The 23200-nt window shown below is 52.7% G+C and overlaps 1 protein-coding gene across 2 annotated transcripts; it reads left to right on the forward strand.

The window, feature by feature from the left end:
* Nucleotides 1–99: 99 nt before the first annotated feature.
* ARHGAP1 (Rho GTPase activating protein 1) lies at nt 100–18221 on the forward strand. Of its 2 annotated transcripts, XM_024748617.1 has the most exons (14): nt 157–230; nt 832–908; nt 3772–3953; nt 4172–4267; nt 10952–11039; nt 15065–15196; nt 15572–15658; nt 15859–15957; nt 16329–16436; nt 16516–16592; nt 16766–16843; nt 17217–17345; nt 17529–17632; nt 17778–18221. In XM_024748617.1, exons 3-14 carry the CDS (start codon nt 3821–3823, stop codon nt 17946–17948), a joined length of 1302 nt encoding a protein of 433 aa, XP_024604385.1. In that variant the 5' UTR covers nt 157–230; nt 832–908; nt 3772–3820; the 3' UTR covers nt 17949–18221. The 2 variants fall into 2 exon arrangements, with proteins under 2 accessions (XP_024604386.1, XP_024604385.1); XM_024748618.1 differs by lacking the exon at nt 832–908 and having other exon boundaries at nt 100–230.
* Nucleotides 18222–23200: the final 4979 nt, after the last annotated feature.

The following is a 23200-nucleotide window of genomic DNA, read 5'->3' on the forward strand; positions in this document are numbered from 1 at the left end:
GTTATACTGTCTCTCCTCCAGGCGGGAACGTAAGCGGGCTCGTCAGGAAGTGGGCGGGGCTCCTGCGAAGGCCATGTTTGGACCGGGCAGTGGGTCGGAAGTAGGTCGGAGGTGTGGCGGAAGTGGCTGGGGAGTGAAGCGACAGGGAGGGGGTGGTTCCCATTCGACCGCGTAGCCGGATGTTTGCCTGTCCTTGACAGGCGTGGCAGAGGGAGCGGTGCCCCACCACGGTGAGCTGCTGGGCGCGGGGTCTCCCTGGGAGGTGGTGGGGGAGGGAAAGGGACTGGCCTGGTCTTCGGAAGGGATGGGATCCGGATGGGGAGGATCCGACCGGAACCGAGGAAGGGAGCAAGGGTGGAATGGGCCCTGGGAACCTGGCCTTCCTGCTGCGGGGATTCGGCCCGCCTCGAGGGTCTGAAGTGAGAGGACTTTGCTTCCTTGCTGCCTTCTTCCTGGCCTCCTCGCTCGCTGTCATTGAGCAAGCTCGTGGGAAGGGGAAGTCTCCCTGGTCCGATCTGGGGAAGAACTAAGACCAAGATATTTGGGGGAAGTATTCCACCTTTGCCACTTATTAGGCCACACTTTCATATCTATTTCTTAATCTGTGAAATGGGATAATTACACCCAATCCGGGTTTTGTAAACCATGAAGCTCTATGCAAATGTGATTGTAGTTAAAAGTTTTGCTGTTGTATTGTGGGATTTGCATTTTCACAATTCTGGAGCCCCAACTAGGAGGGCGATCCCCAGGCCAGAGAATACGATTTTAAGTTGTTATTTCAGTTGTCCATGGAGGAGATTAAAAGAGAAGCTTTACTTTGCCCTTTTGCAGAACTTTGAGAATCTCTTGAATGACAGTCCATTAGAGAAGTATTGAGGGATTGACCTGCACAAAGCGACCACCTTAAGGTAGACGTGGATTAAAATCTTGACCTTGCTGTATGATCCTAAGCAACTTGCTTACTTTTTCTGGTCCTCGGTTTCTCAAACTGTAAAATGGGTTTAGTAATACATACCTCACTGGTGCTGTTGTGAAAAGATAATTTGTATCCAGTTCATGGTGGTTGGTTCCCTTTTACTCTTAGGATACAAATTGATTTGTTCAGTCATTCAGCAAATGACTGAGCATCAACTCTGTGTCAGATGTAATTTTGAGGAGGCAGGGTTTCTTAAATGGGAAAGAGGGCCTGTGAACCCCTTAAAATTTCATGCAAGATTTCATGCATGTGCTGATTTTTCTTAGGGAAAAAGTCCATAAATTTCTCCAGAATTTCAGAGAGCTCTAGGACTTCCCAAAGGTTAACATGCCTCCCTAAAGTGATTCTTGAAGATTATTGTAAAGGTAGAGATTTTACCAACTGAGAAGGGAAAAACTAATCTGACAATAAGGATTATTTTGCAGAGTGGAGCAGGACTTGTAAGTGACAGGAGTCTTAGGCAGCTAGGATGCTTCATTTCTACTACTTTATGTTACAATTGCCCTGTACTAGCTTCCCTCCCCCTCCCACTGAGTGGGAGCTGAGCTTCTGGGCTCACAGAGGGCAACAGCTGTGGGTTGGAGGGTAGTGAGGGAGGCTAGGCTGGTTGGGAGGTGGAAACAACTGTGATTAGTTGGGCTGGAAAAGGAGTTTATGGGGTGGGGGAGGGGTCAGTTCTGGAAGAACTGACAAAATAGAAGAGTTACTGGAAGAGGTGGAGTTCAAGCTCATCTCTCTTTTAGAGAGTGTCCCTCTCCCTCCCTCACGCATACTTCAACTCCCAGCTGTTCCTTCTAATCCCGTTGTTCACTTCAGCACAAGTAATTTAGAATGCTGGAGAATTATATTTCTGGGAGGAGTCTTCACTTCTGTAGATGAGGAAATTTAGGCCTAGATGGGAAAAGGACTTGCTCAGCATCTTTGCGACTCAGTCAGGACTATAATCCAGTTCTCCATGTATCTCATCCCATGTTTTTTTCACTGCATCAAGCACCCACTCTGTGCAGAAAGACTTCTCTGGAACTGCTGTGGGCAGGGCTGAAGGAGCTCTTGGTGCCTGGGCAGTAACCAAAAAGAAGGGATGGAGAGAAGGCTCAGGCCTGGGGAGGGTTACTGTGAGCTAAATTCTGTCCCTGTTACCTGACCAGGGGCCCCTTTGGGGGAGCCCTCACAGCTTCCTGGTTGAATATGGGGAGGAGCTTATAGCTGAATCAGGTGTGGATTTCTCAAGACTGAGGGCTGCTTGGAATGGGGAGCTGGGGTGAGGGGTACAGCAGCACTCGCTGGGAGATATGCATTCCCAAACAATAGAGAACGTCTTTCTCTCTGTTTGTGGTAAGGGACTTGTATTTTGGTAGTGAGCAGTGAATAAGGGTAGCAGATAAGGCCAGAGGAGAGGAAGGGGAAGAGAAATAAGTGGGTTTTTTGGGGGTTTTTTTCCTGGCTGTTTGGCGGCTCAGTTTTGGCTCAGGAGCTTCAAACAGCTTTTGCTGCTGAATCAGTGTGGTTGCCCTGGTAACAGGGTAGTTGTTGCTAGGTTGTTGCTAAGTAAGTAAGTAGGGAGCTGCCGGTTTGCCATCCGGATGGAGTCTTTGCTGTGATGTGCGCAGGCGGTTGTCACATCGCTCAGAGGTGTTCAGGATCTGGAGCTGGGCCCACAGTTCTCCTCTCTTCTCCCTACCCACGCCTGGGTCTTGTCTGTGCTCCTTATCTGCCCTGCTGATTCTGTGACCATATATGTCATTTTTTGAGGCCGCAGGAATGCACTGGACTTAGAGCAGCCTCTTTGGGGTTGGATGAGTGGGTTGAATTGAAACTCCCGCCCTCACACATATGGTGAGCTTGTGAAGGGAGAGGGATTGGCTTCCGGTTAGGGCTGAGGGCAGAAGGTGCCTCCTCCAGGCTGCACTCAGCCACATCCATGAGGCCACACCCCAGACCTGGGCAAACCCAGTTGCAGAGTTGGCTCCTCTCCCTCCCCGCATGCAACAGCTGTTGTTCTGTTTTCCACCTCCTGGATCTCTGGACTCTGGGTGTCATGGGCTTCCTCCTTGCCCACCTGTACCCCCCAGTCCTTAAGGTGGTCTGTTGATCTTTCCCACCTTGAAACTAGTGTCAGGAGCTCCCCCCAGAGTAGATTGGGCTTGGGAGCCTCCAGATTGTCACAGTGACTGGCAGGAAGATTCCATTTCCTGCTCCTCATTCCTGTCCTGGGGCAAACCCAGCTGGGCCCCTTGGCCATGGCCTTTCTTTTTTAGGTCTTATGGTCTCTGGCTACCTCATCTTCCCTGGGCCAGGAGTGACGGATGGAGTAGCCAGGGCCACAGCTAACCTTTTTCAGGCAGGGGTTTGGAGCAGCCCTGTGCTCCTTAGATTCTTGCAATATCTCTTCCCCATCACTGCTGGGGCCTGGGAAGCTTCTGTGCTCTATGACCCTGGAGGAGAGGGGCATGGCCCTTGAACCTCTGCAGTTGGGACTGCTCGACTGAACCAGCTGGGTGGTGGGCAGTGCAGGGCCTGGCACCACTCTTCCTTATGCAGCTGGAGGGCCTGAAGGCAGGCACTGAGTTGTGCCATCCTGTGCCCCAGCTGCCTTTTCTGGCACCATGCCAGAAAAGTGTGGAGCCAGGAAAGCCAGGAGGAGCTACATGGAGCTCTTGGCAGGGATGAGGAGTGTTGAGGAACAGGGACAAGGGAGCTCGGAGGAGGAAAGAGTGGGAGCAGGAGGGCTTGCTGTAGAAGTTATGGGTGAAAAGATTGTGTCACTGACCTGACAACTCCCTCCTGTCCCCCAGGGTTCTCTTCAGGTTCTGCAGCGTGAAGCTGTGGGGCAGAGGCTCGGCCATGGACCCACTCTCAGAGCTGCAGGACGACCTGACTTTGGATGACGCCAGCCAGGCTCTGAACCAGCTGAAGCTAGCCTCCATTGATGAGAAGAACTGGCCCTCAGACGAAATGCCCGACTTTCCCAAGTCAGGTGGGTACGGCTGGATCTCGGCAGCCATAAGCACCTGAGAAGGGAAGACCCCCTTCCTGTGGAAGACCCCAGGAGGACAGGATGTGGGCAAACAGACCAGCCCCAGGGTGGGGCTGGGAGCACAAGCCTTACTGGGAGGAGGGCCAAAGAGCATGAATCTCAGGGAGAAAATTGTGCCAGACCCCCAGATGATCCCCTGATTTTGCTGTGTTCCTCAGATGACTCCAAAAGCAGCTCCCCGGAACCTGTCACACACCTGAAGTGGGATGACCCTTACTACGACATTGCCCGGCACCAGATTGTGGAGGTGGCAGGTGAGCACACCCAGCCTTGCACCTTTTCCCTCACAGTCTGCATCCCTGGCTTAAGGAAGCCAGGCCCTCCTGCCTTAGGGGAAGGGGCTGCAGGGGAGGGGCCGCTCTGACCCCTGACCCTGGGGCTATTGAGGCTCCATGTGTCATTCATTAAAAATACAGACTTGATTGTGATGGCCACTTGGTCTGTTCACCTGCAACCACATCCTGACCTGTGACCTCAGCGTCTCCACTGGCAGATGGCGTGTGGGAGGCACTGTGAAAGCCCTGGGTTTGATTTCCAGCTCTGCAGTCTGAGCCCATTCCTTCCTCACAGGATTGCTGAGAGGATGACAATGGTGAACGTATATCAGGACCTAGCCCACAGCCAGAACGTAGTTGGCCCTCAATAAGTGTTCATTCAACTCCCTTCCCTTTGCCCTCAGGTCAGCTTTTCTTCCCCATCAGTTATTGGGGAGCAGGGAGGTGCCAGTCCCTCCGGGGAAACCGTACCTCCAAGGAAGTCTAGAATGGCAGAGCCTCCTTCCAGAAGTTAGGAGGCACATGACTCCTGGAGCATCAGGTTCCCTGCAGATGTGCTACCCTGCTACGAATGAGCGCGGAGCCCCCCTTGGGTCTTGGCCTCAGTGAGCTCCCGCCCTCCTGTTCATAATGCAGGACCCAGAAGCCTCCAGGAGCAACCGAGGTAGCAGAGATGTTGATGACCTGGTTTCTGCCTATAGGGTCCTAGTGCTAGACGAAGAAATTGGAATTGTAGAATCCTTTGTCTCTTCTTCAGCTGTAAGCAAGGATGGCAGCACGGCCCTGCCCTGAGGCATTGGGGTGGGCAAGGAGAGCCAGGTAGCTTGTGGCCCCTGGAACCCTGAGTGGTGCTGGCTGAGGGGGCCCTGGAGGCATTCGGCCATAGGGAAGCAGCAGGGAGCTCCGTCTCTCCTGAATGCTGTGCTCAGGGAGGGATGGGGCAGTTGAGAGGGTTGTTCCTAATGTCAAGGTGTTTCCTTGACATCTGTGTTCCTGATGCCTGCCCTGGTCTGGATTGGAGGACTTGGCTATGGCCTCTGTCACCCCTACAGAAGCAAGGCTGAGAGTTCTTTTTTGGCCTGGTCCTGCCATGAGTACAGGAGAGTCACCTGAAGGCTCAGAACTTTCCTCACTCCTAGAGATGGACCTGACTGGGGCATGGGGATGTCTGATGTGAAGGAGTCTCTCTGCTGACATCCTCCTGGCTATGTGGCCAAGTCACAAGGCAGAGCAGGGAAGACTGCCCCCATCCCCACCAGGTGACCCCTGCAAGCAGAGCTGCAATATGTTTCTGTCTCTCCAGGGTGCGATGAGCCTGAGGGGGCCCAGCCAGGTAGGTGTGTAGGTGTGTCCCTGGCTCTCTGTGCTTGGCCTCTCTGGGCTGTGGATCAAGAAGGGCTCTTGGTGGAGGCCAGGTGGATCCAGCTTAATTGCAGCCCCACTCCAGGGAGCTGGGAGCTGGGAGCTGGCGGTACTTGGGAGCTGGAAATAGCAGGGGATTTATGGGAGGTTTGACAGGGTGGGGACTGTGTGGGGAGCCCACACATCCAGAGCCCAAAGGGAAAGGAGCTCCAGGGGAGGGGGGGTCTTGTCCATGGGGGTCGTGGGGCTGGCTGTAAGCAATGGCCGGGCTCGAGTGCTGGCTCAGGGCCCCTCTGGTGGGGTGTCCCCCATGTGTGTGCCTCTCTGACTGCTGAGAAGAGTTTGGATTGGCACTGCCAGAGCAAGAGTTGTTTGATGAGGCTATGGTGACTTCCTGGGAGGCCAGTTTCCTGGCCTTGGAAACCAGAGAAAGAGCCCACGTTGGAAGGAAGGGTGTGTTATGTCCCCAACTCCTCCGTAGCCTCTGTTCTCCCTTGCTGGCAGTAGCTGTCATGCTCCACGGTCAAACCTGACTGGTCCACATGGGTTCTTTCCAGTGGTGTGCTGGTAAAGGTTTAATAGTCTGCCCTCCAGAAAGAAAAAAAAGAAAAGGCTATTATTTGTAACATGTGCAATTTCTAACTACAAATAGCAGATTTCTGGCCACCAACGATGATGTCAGCTGGCTTGCACTATTCCTGACAATTTCACATTTTAACCAATGTGCCCCAGCCCCCCACCTCCCATCTCCTTGGTTGGCCTGCTCTCAGGTCACGGGAGGGTGCTGGTCTGGCGGGTCCCAGAACGCCTGCTGGAGGAGCTGCTCTGTTGCTGATTAATACCCAGGTTCCCCTGGGAAGTTCCTGATCCGTATCTTGGGAATGCAGAGGTTTCATTCTCTGGCGGCTGGTCTTTTCCTGGTGCTTTCAACAAACGCTGTGCCTCCTTTTTGAGCCCTCTCCCTCAGTGCTCTGGAGCCACCAGTGCTGCCAGCTCCTTCTTTCCCTTCTTTTTCCAGGGTAAATCTGTTTGAATCTTCTGAGATGAGGGGACTCCCAGGCCTTTATACACATGCTTCTTGTAGGAGCCATTACCCTGCCTGCTGGCAAATGCCCGAGCCACTCAAGGACTTGGGCAGTGGGACTCCACTCCAGGGAGGAGAGGACAGGCTAAGCCCTGGGGTTGACCATGTCTTGTTCTTTGCTAGTCTGGGAGTCTTGCCATCCAGTCCCTCTCTGAGCCCCCTCCTTTGTCCCCCATCCCCATCCTGACTTTACTTGGCATGCATTTATAAAACACCTACTTTGGGAACAAGTCCAGTACTCAGCACTGAGGATTTTTTTTTTTTTTAATATTTATTTATGCCTGCGTCAGGTCTTAGTTGAAGCACGCGGGATCTTTCATTGAGGCGCGTGGGCTTCTCTCTAGTTGTGGCGCATGGGCTCCAGAGCATGTGGGCTGTGTAGTTTGTGGCATGCAGGCTCTCTAGTTGACGTGCGCGAGCTCAGTAGTTGTGGCGCATGGGCTTAGTTGCCCAGTGGCATGTGGGATCTTAGTTCCCCGACCAGGGATCGAACCCACATCCCCTGCGTTGGAAGGTGGATTCTTAACCACTGGACCACCAGGGAAGTCCCCAGCATTGAGGATTCATTGAGGAACAATGCACATTCCCTCCTTCAAGGAGCATACAGTCCAGGGAAGCAGTTCTTGAAACTGGTCAGGAGTCCTCCTTGAAAATATGAAAGGTGTGGACCTCTTCTCCAGAAAACACGTGCACGTGCTTGTAATATTTTTTATATAACATCATGACATTGGTGGATGCCCATTGATGGAAACCTGGTTGAGAACCCAAGTTCCTGTTTACAAGTTGCTGGGGCAGCTGAGCGGTGGAACTACAGGCCTCTGGCCTCTCACCTCAGTTGCCTGCTTAACCAGTTACCCCTCTTTAAATACCAGAGCCTTGTGAGCTCAGACTTTCTGCTCTGCCTAAGTCCTCAAATCTGCCGGCCAATGAGGGCTGCCTTACTGTTGGAGGGCAGTGATGAAGAGAATCTTTTAGAATCCTCCATGCTCCTCCCAGCATTTTCCGCTATACCCTGGGCGTTTCCTCTGCTTAGAGGGGAGTAGACAGATGATGTCCCTCTGCCCCAAAGGCTCATAATAGAAGGTCCAGGGGTTTCTGAAGCTCCAGATTGTCCACGAGGGTGGGCTGGGCAGTCTAACCCTTCATCCCTGCCCACTGCCAGTCTGCTCTTTCTTCTGTCAAAGCCTATGGGAAGTGAATCAGAGCAGGCCACAGAGCCACCCCCAACTGGCCTGGAAGGAACCCAGCACCTCAGGATCTGGTCCAGGGTGTGGAGGGGAACAGGTGACACCTGGTCTTTCAAAATAGACCTGCTGCTGGATGGAGCTGCACCGTCTCCTCCTCAGACATACCTGCAGAGGGTTCTCTGCTTGTTAAGTCTGGAGAAATTCTGCCCCAGGCTTTGGGAAGCTGTCCAAAGCAGTCTCATATCCCAGATAACATGGTGAGCAAACTCAGAAATAGAACCGTGCATACCATGTAATGCCGACCTGTGACAGGCTACCAGCGTTTATTGAATACCTGCCACGTTGCTGGGCTCTGGACCATCTGGACATTTAAAGATGGACAAGACAGTCCCTGTCTTTGAGCTGCTCACAGCCACTAGAGGAGACAGACACATAAATAGTTATACAGGAGAGTCAGTGTTGTGACAGAGACGGGTGATGGTTCATGCTGGGAGCTATGAAACGGGACAGCTAACCTGCCTGCGGGGAGGAGGAGGGGACACAGGCTTCTGGGAGATTATGCCTGGGATGAGTCTTAAGGATTCAAAGGAGTTAGCCTAGAGGAGGGGAGCAGAATTGCCTAGAGGAAGTCTGTCTGGCATGAGAGACAGAGGCTAAAGCCACCTGCTGCAGACTGGGCCGAAGGTGTGCATGGTGTGAGCCTGCAGAGGGGGTTGGTGGGGCCAAGCCTCAAAGTCCTGTGAGCCTTTCTAAGGGGCTTTTATACAGCTTGGGGTGGGGTTCAGGAAGAAAGGAGTCAAGGCAGGAGAGTCAAGGGCGGGTAGATGTTTCTAATTCTCCAAGGCTAGAAGCTGGGGCAGTTTAGAAAGGAGAATGGAGCCTCTCTCTGGGCTTGGTGGGCCAGGCCTCAGACCCTGACCCAGGAAATTCTTGGAGGGTCCTGGCTAGGACCTTTGGCTAGGGCCAGCAGAGACTAGGCAGTGTTCTGGGTGGAGATGGAATCACTGGAGGGGTTGATCCAGAGGCTGGACACAGTGGGAGACTGCTGGGAGTGAGGCAATAGCTCAGGCCAGAGCACCAGGCTGGGCCACCCGCAGGGACTGGGGCCATGCTGCCCACATTCCAGAAGCCTTCCTCAGCCCCTCCAATGAGTCTTGCCCCAGCCCTTGAGAAAAGGGTCAGAGCCTTGGCAACCACTTTGGAAAAGCACTGAGTCCTGGGTTAAGTCACTCACTGACCAAGAAGGATCATCAGGATCATGGTTTATTTAACATGGAGAAGACACTCAGCAAGTTGTTGGGGAATCCCTGAATCCTCAGAGGTGGAAGGAGGACAGACTGTGTGGGCTGTGTAAGTGGTCTTTTTATTTGCCTCTGAAGCAGTGGGGATTAGGCAAGAATGACTCTGGAGAGGTGTGAGGGTAAAGATAAAGGGAAGGGCCCTGGGACATGGGGGAGTGGGGACCAGGCCTTGTCCCCATCGAGCTGTGCTTAGAGTCCCTGGTTCACACTGACCCTGGAAGAGCATCTCACCTTGGGAGGCTGTGGCATATGTCTCAGGAGCTCCCCAGCTTCATGACAAAGCCACATGGTCAGACCATGAAATAGTGACTAGTTTTGGACAGACATCCCTCAGTGGTTACACTCAAATGAGCACCTTCCCAAAGTGTTACAAACTCCTCTCTACTCCATGTTTTTTAGAATATCCTTAATGAGAAAGGAATGATTTTTAGAAATGTCCGGAGGTCAATCAACTGTGGCAAATAATTCTGGCAGTAAAATCAGAAAGTGTTGTTAGTAGTCAAAAACAAGACATGACTGTTAAGTAATCAGACTGATTTCCTCATTGGCCTCAGGCTTTCTGAGAAGGTACCTTCAAGAAGTTTTTCAAATACAGGCTGCTCACAGGAGATGCTTCTGGAATAGGTATGGAGTTTTAAGATGATGTATGGCAAGATAACAGTTGCTTTGGCGGGTGTGACTTTTTTTGTTTTCTTAGTTATGGTGAAATTTATATAACATAAAATTAACCATTTTAGGGGCTTCCCTGGTGGTGCAGTGGTTAAGAATCCGCCTGCCAATGCAGGGGACACGGGTTCAAGCCCTGGCCTGGGAAGATCCCACATGCCACGGAGCAACTAAGCCCGTGTGCCACAACTACTGAGCCTGTGCTCTAGAGTCCGCGAGCCACAACTACTGAGCCTGCGTGCCACAACTACTGAAGCCCGCGCGCCTAGAACCCATGCTCCGCAACAAGAGAAGCCACCACAATAAGAAGCCTGCGCACTGCAACGAAGAGTAGCCCCCGCTCACTGCAACCAGAGAAAGCCCGTGCACAGCAACAAAGACCCAACACAGCCAAAAAAAAAAAATTAACCATTTTAAAGTGTATACTTTGGTGGTAGTTAGTACATTCACAATGTTGAACAACCACCACCTCTATCTAGTTCCATCATTTCATCCATTTCATCCATAGTTTCACCCATACCAACCCCTATAACCATAAGCATCAATCCCTATTCTCCCTTCCTCCCAGCACCTATAACCACTAATTTGCTTTCTTTTGTTACACATTTACCTATATAGCTCATATAAATGGAACCAAACAATATGTAGCCTTTTATGTCCAGCTTCTTTCACTTAGCATCATGTTTTCAAGGTTCATTCACAATGTAGCGTGTATCAGTACTCCATTCCTTTTTATAGCCAATAGTCCATTGCATGGATACACCACATTTTCTTCATCTACCCATCCATTGATGGACATTTGGGTTGTTTGTGCCAGGCATGACTTTTTAAGAAGTCATGTTATTTTTTTGTGCCCCAGCTCTGTAGCCCTGAGACCACCTGTCCCTCTTTCTTCAGTGACACACCCTTGAGTGCAGGCACCTGCCCAGAGGTCTGTCCGCATGGGTCACTCTGGCCCCAACGCTAAATGGTACAGTCTCCAGGCCTGGCCCCTTTCAGATCCTCACCTGACTTCTCTTGGCTTATTGTTCACCCACTGTGCTCCACCTTTCTCCACACCTAGGAGATGACAAGTATGGGCGGAAGATCATTGTGTTTAGTGCCTGCCGAATGCCCCCGAGCCACCAGCTGGACCATAGCAAGCTCCTGGGGTGAGTACCCATGGGGAAGTGATGGAACCCATGCTCAGATCCCCACTACAGCCTGGAGCCATTTTCCTTACTGTCCCTTCCTGCCCCGGGGGTACCAAGCCACCTCCCTCAAGGCCTCCCCTCTTCTCCTGAGGGATATTGGGAGCACTGGGCTAGGTGTCAGAACTGGTTTCTAGTCCTGGAAACCATCTGTGTGACCTTGGAAAGTTTGTTCATCTCTTTACCTCTTTTTCTTCACTCTTCTTGGGGAATAATAATACAGCCCTTGGTCCTCATAGGAGTGAGATACTGCATTTGAAAATGCTTTGAAAAGTAAAATACTGTCCAAATGTGAGGACTGATTATGATAACGATATGGTGCACTTCTGAGGCAGTTGCGGTTGTTCATCATTTACATGAATAATTAGTGTTATTTTGTGCCAAATCTGGTGCCAACAACTTCTGTACCTATCCAGGTTCTAATAGCTAAATACAGGTAATAGCTGTTTGGTCTAGAAATCTGATGCAAGTCCAAAGGCTGATTGAAAGCAGGAGTTTGACAGACTGTGTTCTGATAAGTGTTCATCGTTGAGCCACCACTAGGCCAGTGCTGGGTCCACAGCAGGTGCGGGATCCCTGGAGGCAGAGCCATAACTGACTTCCTCCTGAGGCTCCTCAGTGTGTGTACAGTTTCCATCTTGCACTCCTTTCCTGACACTTTAAAGCACTTACTGCAATTGCAAATGTCTGCCCCGCCCTTACCAGCTCTTTGGGATCCTGAATGGTTGTGTGTGTGGAGGGGCTGGTGTGGGGGTGGGGACAGTCCGGGGCTACAGCAACAGAAGGGGAGGGCCTGACTGCAGAGCCCGTGCAGTCCTGTGAGCCAGGGCCAGGCCCGAGTCTCTCCAGCTTTGTGTGAATGCTTTCTCTCTGGTCTCCTGAGCCCTCCTCCCACTGCTCCTCCACCGTGCAGGCAGGCAGAGCCTTCTCCAGGCCCGTCATGTGGCCCAGCCAGGAACAGGCCAAGAAGCCCGGCCTGAGGGTGGCTGAGTCACCTGTCCCCCTTTCTGGGTTTATTGTCACAGCATCTGACAAGGCAGGTGACAGACTCCTGGCCAGATTATGGGCTGAGTGGGAGGAGGTCAGAGGAGGTGGATGGGAAAGCACCCAGCTTTCAGGAGAGAGCGTGCTGAGCGAGGCTGCCTCCACTCTGGGGCTTCATCTGCCTTCGGGAAGCCCTCTGTCACCCATCCTGTCCATCCTCCACTCCTTCCCAGTGGGATCTCCCCGCCACCACCTGGCCGGGCAGGGAGGTGCTTTCATCATGCATCAGTCCTGTCATCTTATTTTCAGTCAGATTATCTCAGACCTGGCTTTTCCCAGCTGTCCAGCCAGATCTGGGGGGTTGAAATAGAAAGTGCCTGAAGCTTGGATGCAGAAGACCAGTTAAACTTCAACTCTGCCTCCTACTAGCTGTGTGCTTGGGGTCAGGTCTCTCCTGAGCCCTGTGAAATGCCATTGTATTCATTTGTAAAGTATCACAGATTTCAAGAATGTAGAACAATGTAGATAGCTATTAAGAAAAAATACAGCAATAAATAAAGTCTCCCATAAACCCACCACCCAGAGAGAAAACCACTGTTAACATTTTAGTGTATTCACTTCCCATTTTTTTCTATAACATATACAGAACTCTATAGTCAGTTTTGTATCTTACATAATGTTTTTATATTCTGAGCATTAAACATTCTTCAAGGATATCCTTTCAAAAAATTTTGACATATGTGTATCCAGAAAAGTGAACACATTATGTATACTACTTGATGAATTTTCAAAAACGAAATACACCCATGTCATCCACACCTACAAACTTCCCTTTGCTCTTCCAGGCAGTACCCCAAAGGGTAACCACTGTTCTCACATCCAACTTCACAGATTGGTTCTGTCTGCAGAAACATCCTGTGAGGTGTTCTATTTATAGATCTCCTGTGATTTATTTAACCAACATTCTGTTCTTGGACACTTACTTTGCTGCTCATTTTTTCCCCCCATTATAAAACAGGCTATAATGAACAGCCTTTTACAAAAACATTTCTGTTCATCTTTGATTAGTTCCTTGGGATAAATTCCTGGACATATTTTTATCAGGTCGGAGTATGAACATTTTATAGCTTCTGATAAACATCACTTTATTGACCTCCAAAAGGTCATAACATTCATCAAAGGATGAGTGTATTTTCACTACAACTTTTGCTATTTTATTTATTTATTTTTATTTATTTTTTGCGTGGCATGCGGGATCTTAGTTCCCCAACCAGGGATCAAACTCATGCCCCCTGCAGTGGAAGCACAGAGTCTTAACTGCTGGACCACCAAGGAAGTCCCTAACTTTTGCTATTTTATAGTTGCAAAATGTCATTCTTTTATGTGACAGCTCTTTTCAAACTGCAAAGTGCTCAATGTGTATAAGGGGTAAATTACTGTATAGTGATAATGATGGGAATCAAGATAATAAATCCAGCATAAGACACCTCACATGTCCACCAGTGCTGGCACCCATGGACCAATGTTTAGGTTAGCCTCTCTGGGATAGGTCAGGTTGTGTCTGGGCACTTAGTCACATCCTTGGGCACTTCCCAAGGCTCCTTCCCGGGCTTCCCTGGTGGCTCAGTGGTTAAGAATCCACCTGCCAGTGCAGGGGGCACGGGTTGGAGCCCTGGTCCAGGAAGATCCCACATGCCGCAGAGCAACTAAGCCTGTGCGCCACAACTACTGAGCCTGCCCTGTAGAGCCCGTGAGCCACAACTACTGAGCCCATGTGCCACAACTGCTGAAGCCCACGAGCCACAACTACTGAGCCCGTGAGCCACAACTACTGAAGCCTGCACGCCTAGAGCCCATGCTCCGCAACAAGAAAAGCCCCCATAATGAGAAGCCCGCACACCACAGTGAAGAGTAGCCCCCACTCACCGCAACTAGAGAAAGCCAGCGCACAAAACTGAAGACCCAACACAGCCAAAAATAAATTAACTAATTAAATAAATTTAAACAAAAGCCGTCAGATTTCTAATTAATAACTGTAAGCTTTCCAAATCATTAAAAAAAAATAAAAAGGCTCCTTCCCTCCTTTCCCTCCTCCCCTCCTTTCCCTCCTCCCCTTGGAAGCCCTTAGCATTCCTGCATGCCCAGCCTCCCAGCCTGGCGTGGTGTTCCTGCTGGGGCCTGGGAGCTGTTGGCCAACCAGAAAGAGGGTTTTCCACTGGGCTCCTCTCCCTTTCTGGAATTCATGTTCACTCAATTTATACTTCTCCACCTCAGGTGGGCCCAACACCCGTATGTGTGTTTGTGTTGGGTGGTAGGTATTGTGTTGTGAGCATAGGGAACTTGAGGTGTGGGTCTTTGGTCCACAGAACGTCCAGTGACTGGAGCAGGGGAGGGGACCCTCTGACCACCCTGATCCCCTTTCGTGGGCACAGTGTTCTACAGACAGCGCTGGGAGTGTAAAAGGCAGAGCTGTCCCATGATCAACAAGGCGAAACTTGGAGTTAGTTCACCTCCAGTCTCCACCACAAGCTGTGTGACCTCAGAGAAGCACTTGACCTCTCTCAGCCTCACTGCCCTCGCTCGTAAGAAGGGGATAGTATTGGCCTCCATTATAATGAGGAAGGCACGAGATATTGCATACAAAGTGCTTGGTAGACACTAAGCTTAATACTGGTAAATGGTGACTGTCATCATTACTGTTGACTCAGGGCAATCCTGTGAGTGAAATGTTATTCCCATTTTTACTGCAGGTATGTGAGATGGCTCCAGTTAGAGTCCTGGTCTCCTGACTCCTAGTCAGTGCTCAAACCTGAGATCTGCTGCTGTTCTTATTATTCCTCCACGCAGCCCAGCCACTACCTCGTTCCTCCTCCACCCCAACATGGTGACTGATGCAGCCAGAACAGACAGGGCAGGAGAGGGGATTCCTGGGGCACTGGTTCTGTCTTAATGGGGCCCCATTTGCATACAGGGCAGGCCTGAGGGGGGCTCATCTCTTACAGATACCTGAAGCACACCCTGGACCAGTATGTGGAGAGTGACTACACGCTGCTCTACCTGCACCATGGCCTGACCAGCGACAACAAGCCCTCCCTCAGCTGGCTCCGGGACGCCTACCGGGAGTTTGACCGCAAGTGGGTTAGGGCCTCGGAGGAGCTCCAGGGCCCGGGGGCCAGCAGCTCTGCCGGTTCTGGGCTGCCCTCTGCTTGGGCAGGAACGTATTCCATGCCAGGGGAGGCGGGTCCCCCCTACCTGGGTAAACTAAACACAAAGAGTCTCAAGTTGGAATGGCCTGGGCTTAAATCCCAGTTTCTCTACTTACTCGCTCTGTGACCTTTCATCTTACTTAACCTCTCTGAGCCCGTTTCCTAATCTGTAAAATAGGGCAACAATGGCACTTACCTCGAAGGCTTACTATGAGTCATCAAATCAGTAACTGTACATTAAGAGCTTAGCTCTGTGCCTCTCCTACCATGCCCACTCCTGAGTTCCCCGTTCTGCCTCTGCAGGTACAAGAAGAATATCAAGGCTCTGTACATCGTGCACCCCACCATGTTCATCAAGACCCTGCTCATCCTCTTCAAGCCCATCATTAGGTGAGTGGGCCCAGGGCGGGGCACTCGTCTCTTGTGCTTCCCCTTGAACTGTGAAGCAGATACCTGAGGAAGCCAAGCATCCTGGGGACCGACCACTTTGGGGCTAGGCCTCAGTCTGATCTGGGTGGGCTGCTGAGGAGAAAGTGGAGGCCTGCTGAAGCGGGCCTACCCTGGACCCATACCCTTTCTTCCATCGGCAGCTTCAAGTTTGGGCAGAAGATCTTCTATGTGAATTACCTGAGTGAGCTGAGCGAGCATGTGAAGCTGGAGCAACTGGGGATCCCTCGCCAAGTGCTCAAGTGAGACCGCGGTGGGGGCTGTGTGTGCCCACCGGGCACACTGTCCACATATATCATGTTTGTGGGGGTAGGATGTGCCGGCCAAGGGGAGAAGCAGCCTCGACAGTGCCAGGATACACAGGGGAAGCAGATGTGATGAGTAAGGGGCAGCACATGGGGTCAGACAGAGCAAGTCCAGATCCCGTATCTGTCACTGAAAAGCTCTGTAACTGAATCTCTTTAAAGTCTTCACTTCTGTGTAAAGCTGGGTTGGTGGGAGGACTGAATGAGGTTATCCATGTAAGATAGCACAGTAAGTGCCTGAAAAAAAGAGTTGCCATAGTGACTGCAGAACCAGGTAGGGGCCCTGACCCTCCCCGCTGCTTCCCCAGGTATGATGACTTCCTCAAATCCACCCAGAAGAGCCCTGCGACAGCCCCCAAGCCCATGCCACCACGGCCCCCTCTGCCCAACCAGCAGTTCGGGGTCTCCTTGCAGCAGTGAGTATGCGAAAGGTGGGTGGGGCTGGCACCTGGGGACCAGGAGGACTGCAAACCCGTCACTGCGTTGTGCCCACAGCCTCCGGGAGAAGAACCCAGAGCAGGAGCCCATTCCGCTCGTGCTGCGGGAGACCGTTGCCTACCTACAGGCCCACGGTGAGTGCCAGGGAGCCCTCTCCCCTCGGGAAGCCGCTGGGCAGGGCTGGGCAAGGTCCCACGTGCGCCAGCACCCACACTGACCCTGACCAGGACCCCAAGACACAGAATGGGTGGGGAGTCTGCACGTTGCCCCAGAGCTCTGAGACTCACCAGGCCCCACTGTTTCCCAGCTCTCACCACTGAGGGGATTTTCCGGAGGTCGGCCAACACCCAAGTTGTACGGGAAGTGCAACAGAAGTACAACATGGGTGAGTGGGCCCAGGGATGTGTCGAAGCCCAGAGGGCCGGTACAGATCGTGCGTGCGCACACGTGTGTGTGTGTGAGTTTTCTGTGGCATTTGGTATGATTACATGTGTCTCACTCCTGCCTGGTTGTCCCAGGCCTACTTTCTCATAGGTCAGGCTTCTGGAGCCTGGGTTCAGGGTCATTCAGAGGCGAGGAATAACTGTGGTGTGTGCTCGGGGGCCCCACTCCCCAGATGGCCTGACCCTGTGCCCCCTGTCCCAGTGGGAGGAGGAGGCTTGTGGCCAAGGGTGAAGTCAGGCTGTGGGGCCTGCTTGGCCTCCGGATTGGCTGCTGGTCTCCAGGCTCGGCCCAGCTCCTCCCCTCCCCACCCCCAGGGCTGCCTGTGGACTTCGACCAGTACAATGAGTTGCACCTGCCAGCGGTCATTCTCAAGACCTTCCTCCGGGAGCTTCCTGAGCCCCTGCTCACCTTTGACCTCTACTCCCACGTTGTGGGCTTCCTCAGTGAGTGCCCCTCTCCCCCTTCTCCAGCTTCTGCAGGGTGGGGTTGCAGCTGGACTCAGAGCAGGCAGATTTGGCCTGTCCTTCAAGGAAAGTCTGGTTGGGTCTTCCCCCTAGCCTCATGACAGGGCTTCCCGAACCAGTCCAGCCATGGGCCCCTGTGACCTGGGCCCCCCTTCCTCATAGACATTGATGAGAGCCAGAGAGTGGAGGCCACGCTGCAGGCCTTCCAGATGCTGCCCGAGGAGAACTACCTGGTGCTGCGTTTCCTCACTGCCTTCCTGGTGCAGGTGAGACCTCGGCCTGGGCCTCTACCGCTTACCTGGAGGAGAGAGGGAGGAGGAGTTGCCGTGGGTGCTGCTCCTGGGCGTGGTTGCCAGGCGTGGGAGGCGGCATCTGTGGCTTCCTGCTGCAGCCCCCTGATTCCTTCCACAGATTTCTGCCCTCTGTGACCAGAACAAGATGACCAACACTAACCTGGCTGTTGTCTTCGGCCCTAACCTGCTGTGGGCCAAGGATGCTGCCATCACCCTCAAGGCCATTAATCCCATCAATACCTTCACCAAGTTCCTCCTGGATCATCAAGGGGAGCTGTTTCAGCCCTGACTCCAAAGGGCTCTGAGCCCAGCCCCTGCCCCACCCGCCCCCTTCTCTGATAGCCCCGGTTTGGACTCTTCCTCTTGGCTTCAGCCTTACGGGAGCCCAGGGCTCCTGCCCAGAAAGGGGCTGTGAGCCCCCTGGAGACAGAAGCTGGAGCCAGCCAACTGGACAGCTCCTCCTCCCCTCCTGTCCAGCCCACCTCACCAGCCCCAGAGGCCTCGCTGTAACCACAAGACGTTTTTCTTCGCCTTATACCTCTCACTGCCTCTTTGGATCCCTGGCTCCCGCCGGGCTCTGCAGAGCTGGCCTTGCTCTTCAGGCAGGAGGACTGGGCCCAGCAACAGCTTGCTTACCTGCTTTCTCCTGCCTCTTCCCCTGGCAACTGGAGATGCCAAAATCACTGCCGGCTGGGATGGTAGCTGGGGCTGGTCCTCCCCTTCCCGACTGCTGGGGAATGAAAGGCTGAGCTGGCCTGGGCTGGCCCTGCTGTGACTCCTCCCTGTCTGGGTGAAGGCCTGGTTGCAAGCACCCTGTTCCTGTCCTCCCCTCTGGTGGCTCAGCCTCTGGTATTTACACAGTTAACGAATGACAGCCTGGAGTCCTATGTCTGCCTTCTCTTCCACACATCCTGGGTCAGCCTTTCCCAAGTGGTACTGCCCCCAGGGTGTCTTAGCCCCCTGGTTCTGCCAGGACTGGCAGCTTGGATGATAGGGCTGAGTCCCAGCATCCATTCAAAATAGACACCCCACTCACCCCTGAGAGCCTCCTAGTGTCTGGTCAGACCACTGACAACCAGTCCCTGCCCACTCCACCCCCCGCCCACTCCACACACCGGTCCCTGCTCTGGCCAGGGGTGATTCAGTGCCTCAGGATCTGGGGTGGCTCCTTCCTCCAGTTTTGGACTCCTGGAGGGGCTGGGTAGAGATTTTGCTAATTAGATTGGCCCCTGCCAGGTAAGTTCTAGCAACCTCCCCTTGGACCCTGATGATGATGGATATCCCTCTTTCCAGCTGTCCCTTCCTGGTGAACTATCTTCCTGCAGCCCTGGCCAGAGCCTGTACTGTGGCGGTCCTCATTGACCAGTCCTGCCCCATCTGCGAGCCCGGTGTGGCCTGGGCCTGACCTCACTGGGCTCTTTTCCCAGGACACTAGCATGTCAGGAGTCCCAAGGCCTGGTGTGGCTGCTATCAGTCCCTGTGTCTCCAGGCCAGGCCCAGGCTTCTGATTTCTGCCTGCCTTCCTTTGTATCAGGTGTTGCTCAGAGCCCCATTTACTGGGGAGCCTTGTGGGTCTATTTGGTCTCTCCCCTATCCACCCCCAACTGGTCTTTACCTGGGGGTGGGGGGACTTGTACAGTGAATCAAGTATTCACATTCACAATGACTTCCTTGGCACCAATCATGTATTTCACCTTTGCACTTTTTATACTTCAATAAAAATGGAGATGGAAAACTGCCCATCTGGCTGATAAGGAAGTGGGCATGGAGGCTCATAACTGGGTGGGAGGTGTGGTATGGCTGCGGAAGAAGAGCAGATAGGGCTTCAGGAAGTCCCCTCCCCAGTCAATCTGACCCCTTCCTCATCCTGCTCACTTGTGAGCCGGTATGAAGCCAGCTTTCTGACCATATTCCAGGCTTAGAAGTGTGAACAGTCCCCTTCCTTTTTGCACCTATACATTCCAACTGGCCACCAAAGTGCTATATCCTAAAACCAGGACCTCTCTCCCCGAAACAGAACAGACTGTGGTGGACCACAGCACAAGCTTTAGAGTGAGACCAGGGTTTGAATCCTAGTTCCATCACTCACAACCAGCTCTAACTGGTAATTGTCATGTAGCTGGTCCCATGTCCGAGACTGTTACTTCATTTCTCTGAAGATCAGACACACAGTCGTCCCTATGTGTGGGGGACTGGTTCCAGCCACCCGACCCCGTCACCAAAATCCAAGGATGCTCAAGTCCCTTCTATCAAGTGGTGTAGTATTTGCAACATAACCTACACACATCCTCTCTTTACATCATCTCTAGATTACTTATAATACCTAATACAATGGAAATGCCATGTAAATAGTTGCCAGCATGCAGCAAATTCAAGTTCTGCTTTTTGGAACTTCCTGGAATTTTTTTTTCCAAATATTTTTCTATCCAAGGTTGGGGGAACTCTCGGGTGTGGAGCCCACAGACGCGAGGGCCGACCGTAACATATACACTACATAACAGAATGAGTGCCCAGTGGGAACCAGAACGATGGTCATTTCACAGAGGAATGAAGTGATAGTCCCAACCTTGTACAGCAGCCAGGGGTAGAACCCTCATCTCCCAGCCATTCCGGTCCTCCCCACCCCGCCCCTCAGCCTGAGAGCCTTGGCTGTTTCCACCTGCCACCTAGTCACGTGGAGGCTATGAAAGATCCAGCTTTCCTCTTTCGAGCAGTTTTGCTTTGCTTTAAAGGTTAATGTGGTAAATTTTATGTTACATGTATTTCACTACAATTGAAAAACTAAAATGGTTTGTCCCAGGGAGGGCAGGCCAGAATTCCACTTGGCACACTGGTCAAGTTCCAGCTGTCTGCTGCCTGCCTGCTGACTGCAATCAGGAGGCTATGATGGCCTCAGGCAGGCCTGTTTTTTTTTTCTCCTCATTGCTTGTTGGGGATGAGGAAGCGGGGCCAAAGCTGCAGGATCAAGACAATGGTTATAAACACGGGCACTGAGCTCCAGGAAGCCAGTCCGCCTGCACAACTGTGACCTTCGTCCAGGTAGCTCGAACAGAAGGCACTGGCAGCCTGTCTCCCTGGCTCTGCTCAGCTCTAAGCTGGGTGACTATTTAGAACAGAAGGGCAGTGACCCAAAGAAATGACAAGACAGGGAAGCAGGAGACGGAGAGCTGTTTACTTGGGTTGGGCTCCTGGCAGGGCCTCTGCCGAGTGACTCAAAAGCCAGTTTACCCCTGCCTTGGCAACAGTGGGTCTCTGGGGGCAGAGTGTAGTGACATGGCTTAAAAGGGTAGGATACCATCAGATGAGGGGCAATTGAACACTTTGCTTTTGGGGGACCCCTACCTGAAGGTGAGGACTCCGACAGTCTTTCCACCATTTCTGACCCAGGAGTTGGATGCGTGGTCAGGTATCATGGTCAGCGTCACATGCAGTTCACTAACAAGCAAGGGCTCCCAGGGCCCAAAGCGGCAGCAGTGGGTGGGCCCATTCTTTTCAGCCCCAGGTTTGGGTTGAATCTAGAATTTCTAACTAGTCCTCTTCTGCCCTGGGGCGTGGCTTCTGGCCTGAAGGGCATGGGAGACAACCAAGACAGCACTTGCCTGGGTTTGTCAGTCTCCGGTCTCTAGAACCACCTCTTCCTCTGGGACACCAGCTCTACCTTCCACTCCCTCCCGCCACTGCAGGCGAAACAGGAGGAAGGAGCTGTTTGTCAGATCAGGGCAGCTAAACAAACATGCATGGGACCTGGACTTCTACTTACTTCACTCAGTCCCTTCCCTTCTGTCTGGTTTGCTCAGCCACAACCCCTCACACCAGATCAGCAAATATCCCAGCGGTCTGGGGAGTCCCCCGCCCCCTGCTTGGCCTCTGCTGGAAACATGGCAGGGACCTGTCACTTGTCTTTCCCTCTGAGCCAAAGGCTGTTGCCCAGGGTGAGTGGTGAGCTGTGCTGCGTAGGAAGGATAGAGAGCTGAAGATAACGGCCTACCCGTTCTGAGGTTTTTACTATGGGCGTACCTCACATGCACGCCTACTTCATACATGTTATCTCACTGAATACTCTCACACAACCCTTGAAATGGAAACATTACAGCCAAGGAAAATGAGGCTCTAAGAGGTTTCCTGGGACTTCCCTGGTGGTCCAGTGGTTAAGACTCCGTACTCCCAATGCAGGGGGCCTGGGTTTGATCCCTGGTCAGTGAACTAAGATCCCCCATGCTGCACAGTGCCGCCAGGAAAAAAAAAAAAAAAATTCCCGACCAGCCCAAGGCCCCAGGACTCCAAACAGCCTGAATGGCTCTGAAACCTTGCTGTGCCTCACATGGCACCGCTCTTCCCTCCACGGAGCCTGTCGGTGACCCAGGGCTGCCCAGTGGTGGGAGGAAGTGGGCTAGGTTTTTCGACAGCTTGCAGGACAGGAGGCTATAAAGTACAGAAAAAGTTTATTGGAAATCCCTTGAATACATTTTAAAGTATAGCTCAATATTTCCAAATAAAGTAGGCTGGAGGAGCGGGAGGGGCTCTCCCACCTGGAGACATGACTGGTCCCAGCCCTGTCCCGGGGGTGCTGTGCGGGTCCGTCGAGGGCTCAAACCTTTCATTGTACAGGGCTGAGGGACAAGGGCCGGCCTTGACAGTTGCTCTGCTCCTCCCAGGCTCAGCTCAAAGTCAGGGCTCAGCCTCCCTGGCCTCTCACTGATGGGGTCCTGAAGAGAGGCTGCTGCCTGCAGAGGCCAACAATTAGGCGTCAAAGAGGCAAATGGCTAACAGGCCTTTCCATGCTTGGCCTTGGAAGAGGGCAGCGGCTGACATATTGGGATGAGGTGGGGGAGTGGGGGGCAATCAGTAACTTACCAGGGCCTTCGCCCATCTCAGTGCTGGGGCCTGGGGGGTAAGCCTGGATTGGTTTAGCAGGCCACAGATGTGCTCTGGCCCAGAGACAGGATGGCCAGCTGGACGCCACTACTGGAAACACTTTTTTTTTTTTTTTAATTTAATTAATTAATTTATTTATTTTTGGCTGCGTCGGGTCTTCGTTGTTGTGTGCGGGCTTTCTCTAGTTGCAGCGAGCGGGGGCTACTCTTCGTTGTGGTGCACGGGCTTCTCATTGCGGTGGCTTCTCTTGTTGCAGAGCACGGACCCTAGGTGCACGGGCTTCAGTAGTTGTGGCTCGCGGGCCCTTGAGCACAGGCTCAGTAGTTGTGGCGCACGGGCTTAGCTGCTCTGCAGCATGTGGCATCTTCCCGGACCAGGGCTCGAACCCGTGTCCCCTGCATTGGCAGGCGGATTCTTAACCACTGCGCCACCAGGGAAGCCCTGGAAACACTGGAGAATGTGTGCACAGAGGCAGGGCTCAGCCCAACTGAGGCAGCATCAGAGCTGACCCCAGCCCTGAGATCAGCCTTGTAGGTGAAAACAATGCCACGTGCACTTGCTAACAAGCAATTGAGGGCCACCTGCTCTGCTGCAGAACAGCTGCTGCCAATGAATACCCGAGGTGGGCCAGAGAAGCGGGGTTGGGCCTATCAGTTAGGCGGGGAG

Source organism: Neophocaena asiaeorientalis, unplaced genomic scaffold (genome assembly GCF_003031525.2).
Source record: "Neophocaena asiaeorientalis asiaeorientalis breed wild unplaced genomic scaffold, Neophocaena_asiaeorientalis_V1.1 scaffold43, whole genome shotgun sequence".
NCBI classification, from domain to species: Eukaryota; Metazoa; Chordata; class Mammalia; order Artiodactyla; family Phocoenidae; genus Neophocaena; species Neophocaena asiaeorientalis.

Bases quoted from the DNA above. Each gene is read 5' to 3' on its own strand.
- ARHGAP1 (XM_024748618.1), top strand. From the start codon at position 3,821: ATGGACCCACTCTCAGAGCTGCAGGACGACCTGACTTTGGATGACGCC. The intron at 11,040-15,064 runs GTGAGTACCCAT...CATCTCTTACAG, and splicing joins GACCATAGCAAGCTCCTGGG to ATACCTGAAGCACACCCTGG. The intron at 17,346-17,528 runs GTGAGTGCCCCT...CCTTCCTCATAG, and splicing joins CCACGTTGTGGGCTTCCTCA to ACATTGATGAGAGCCAGAGA.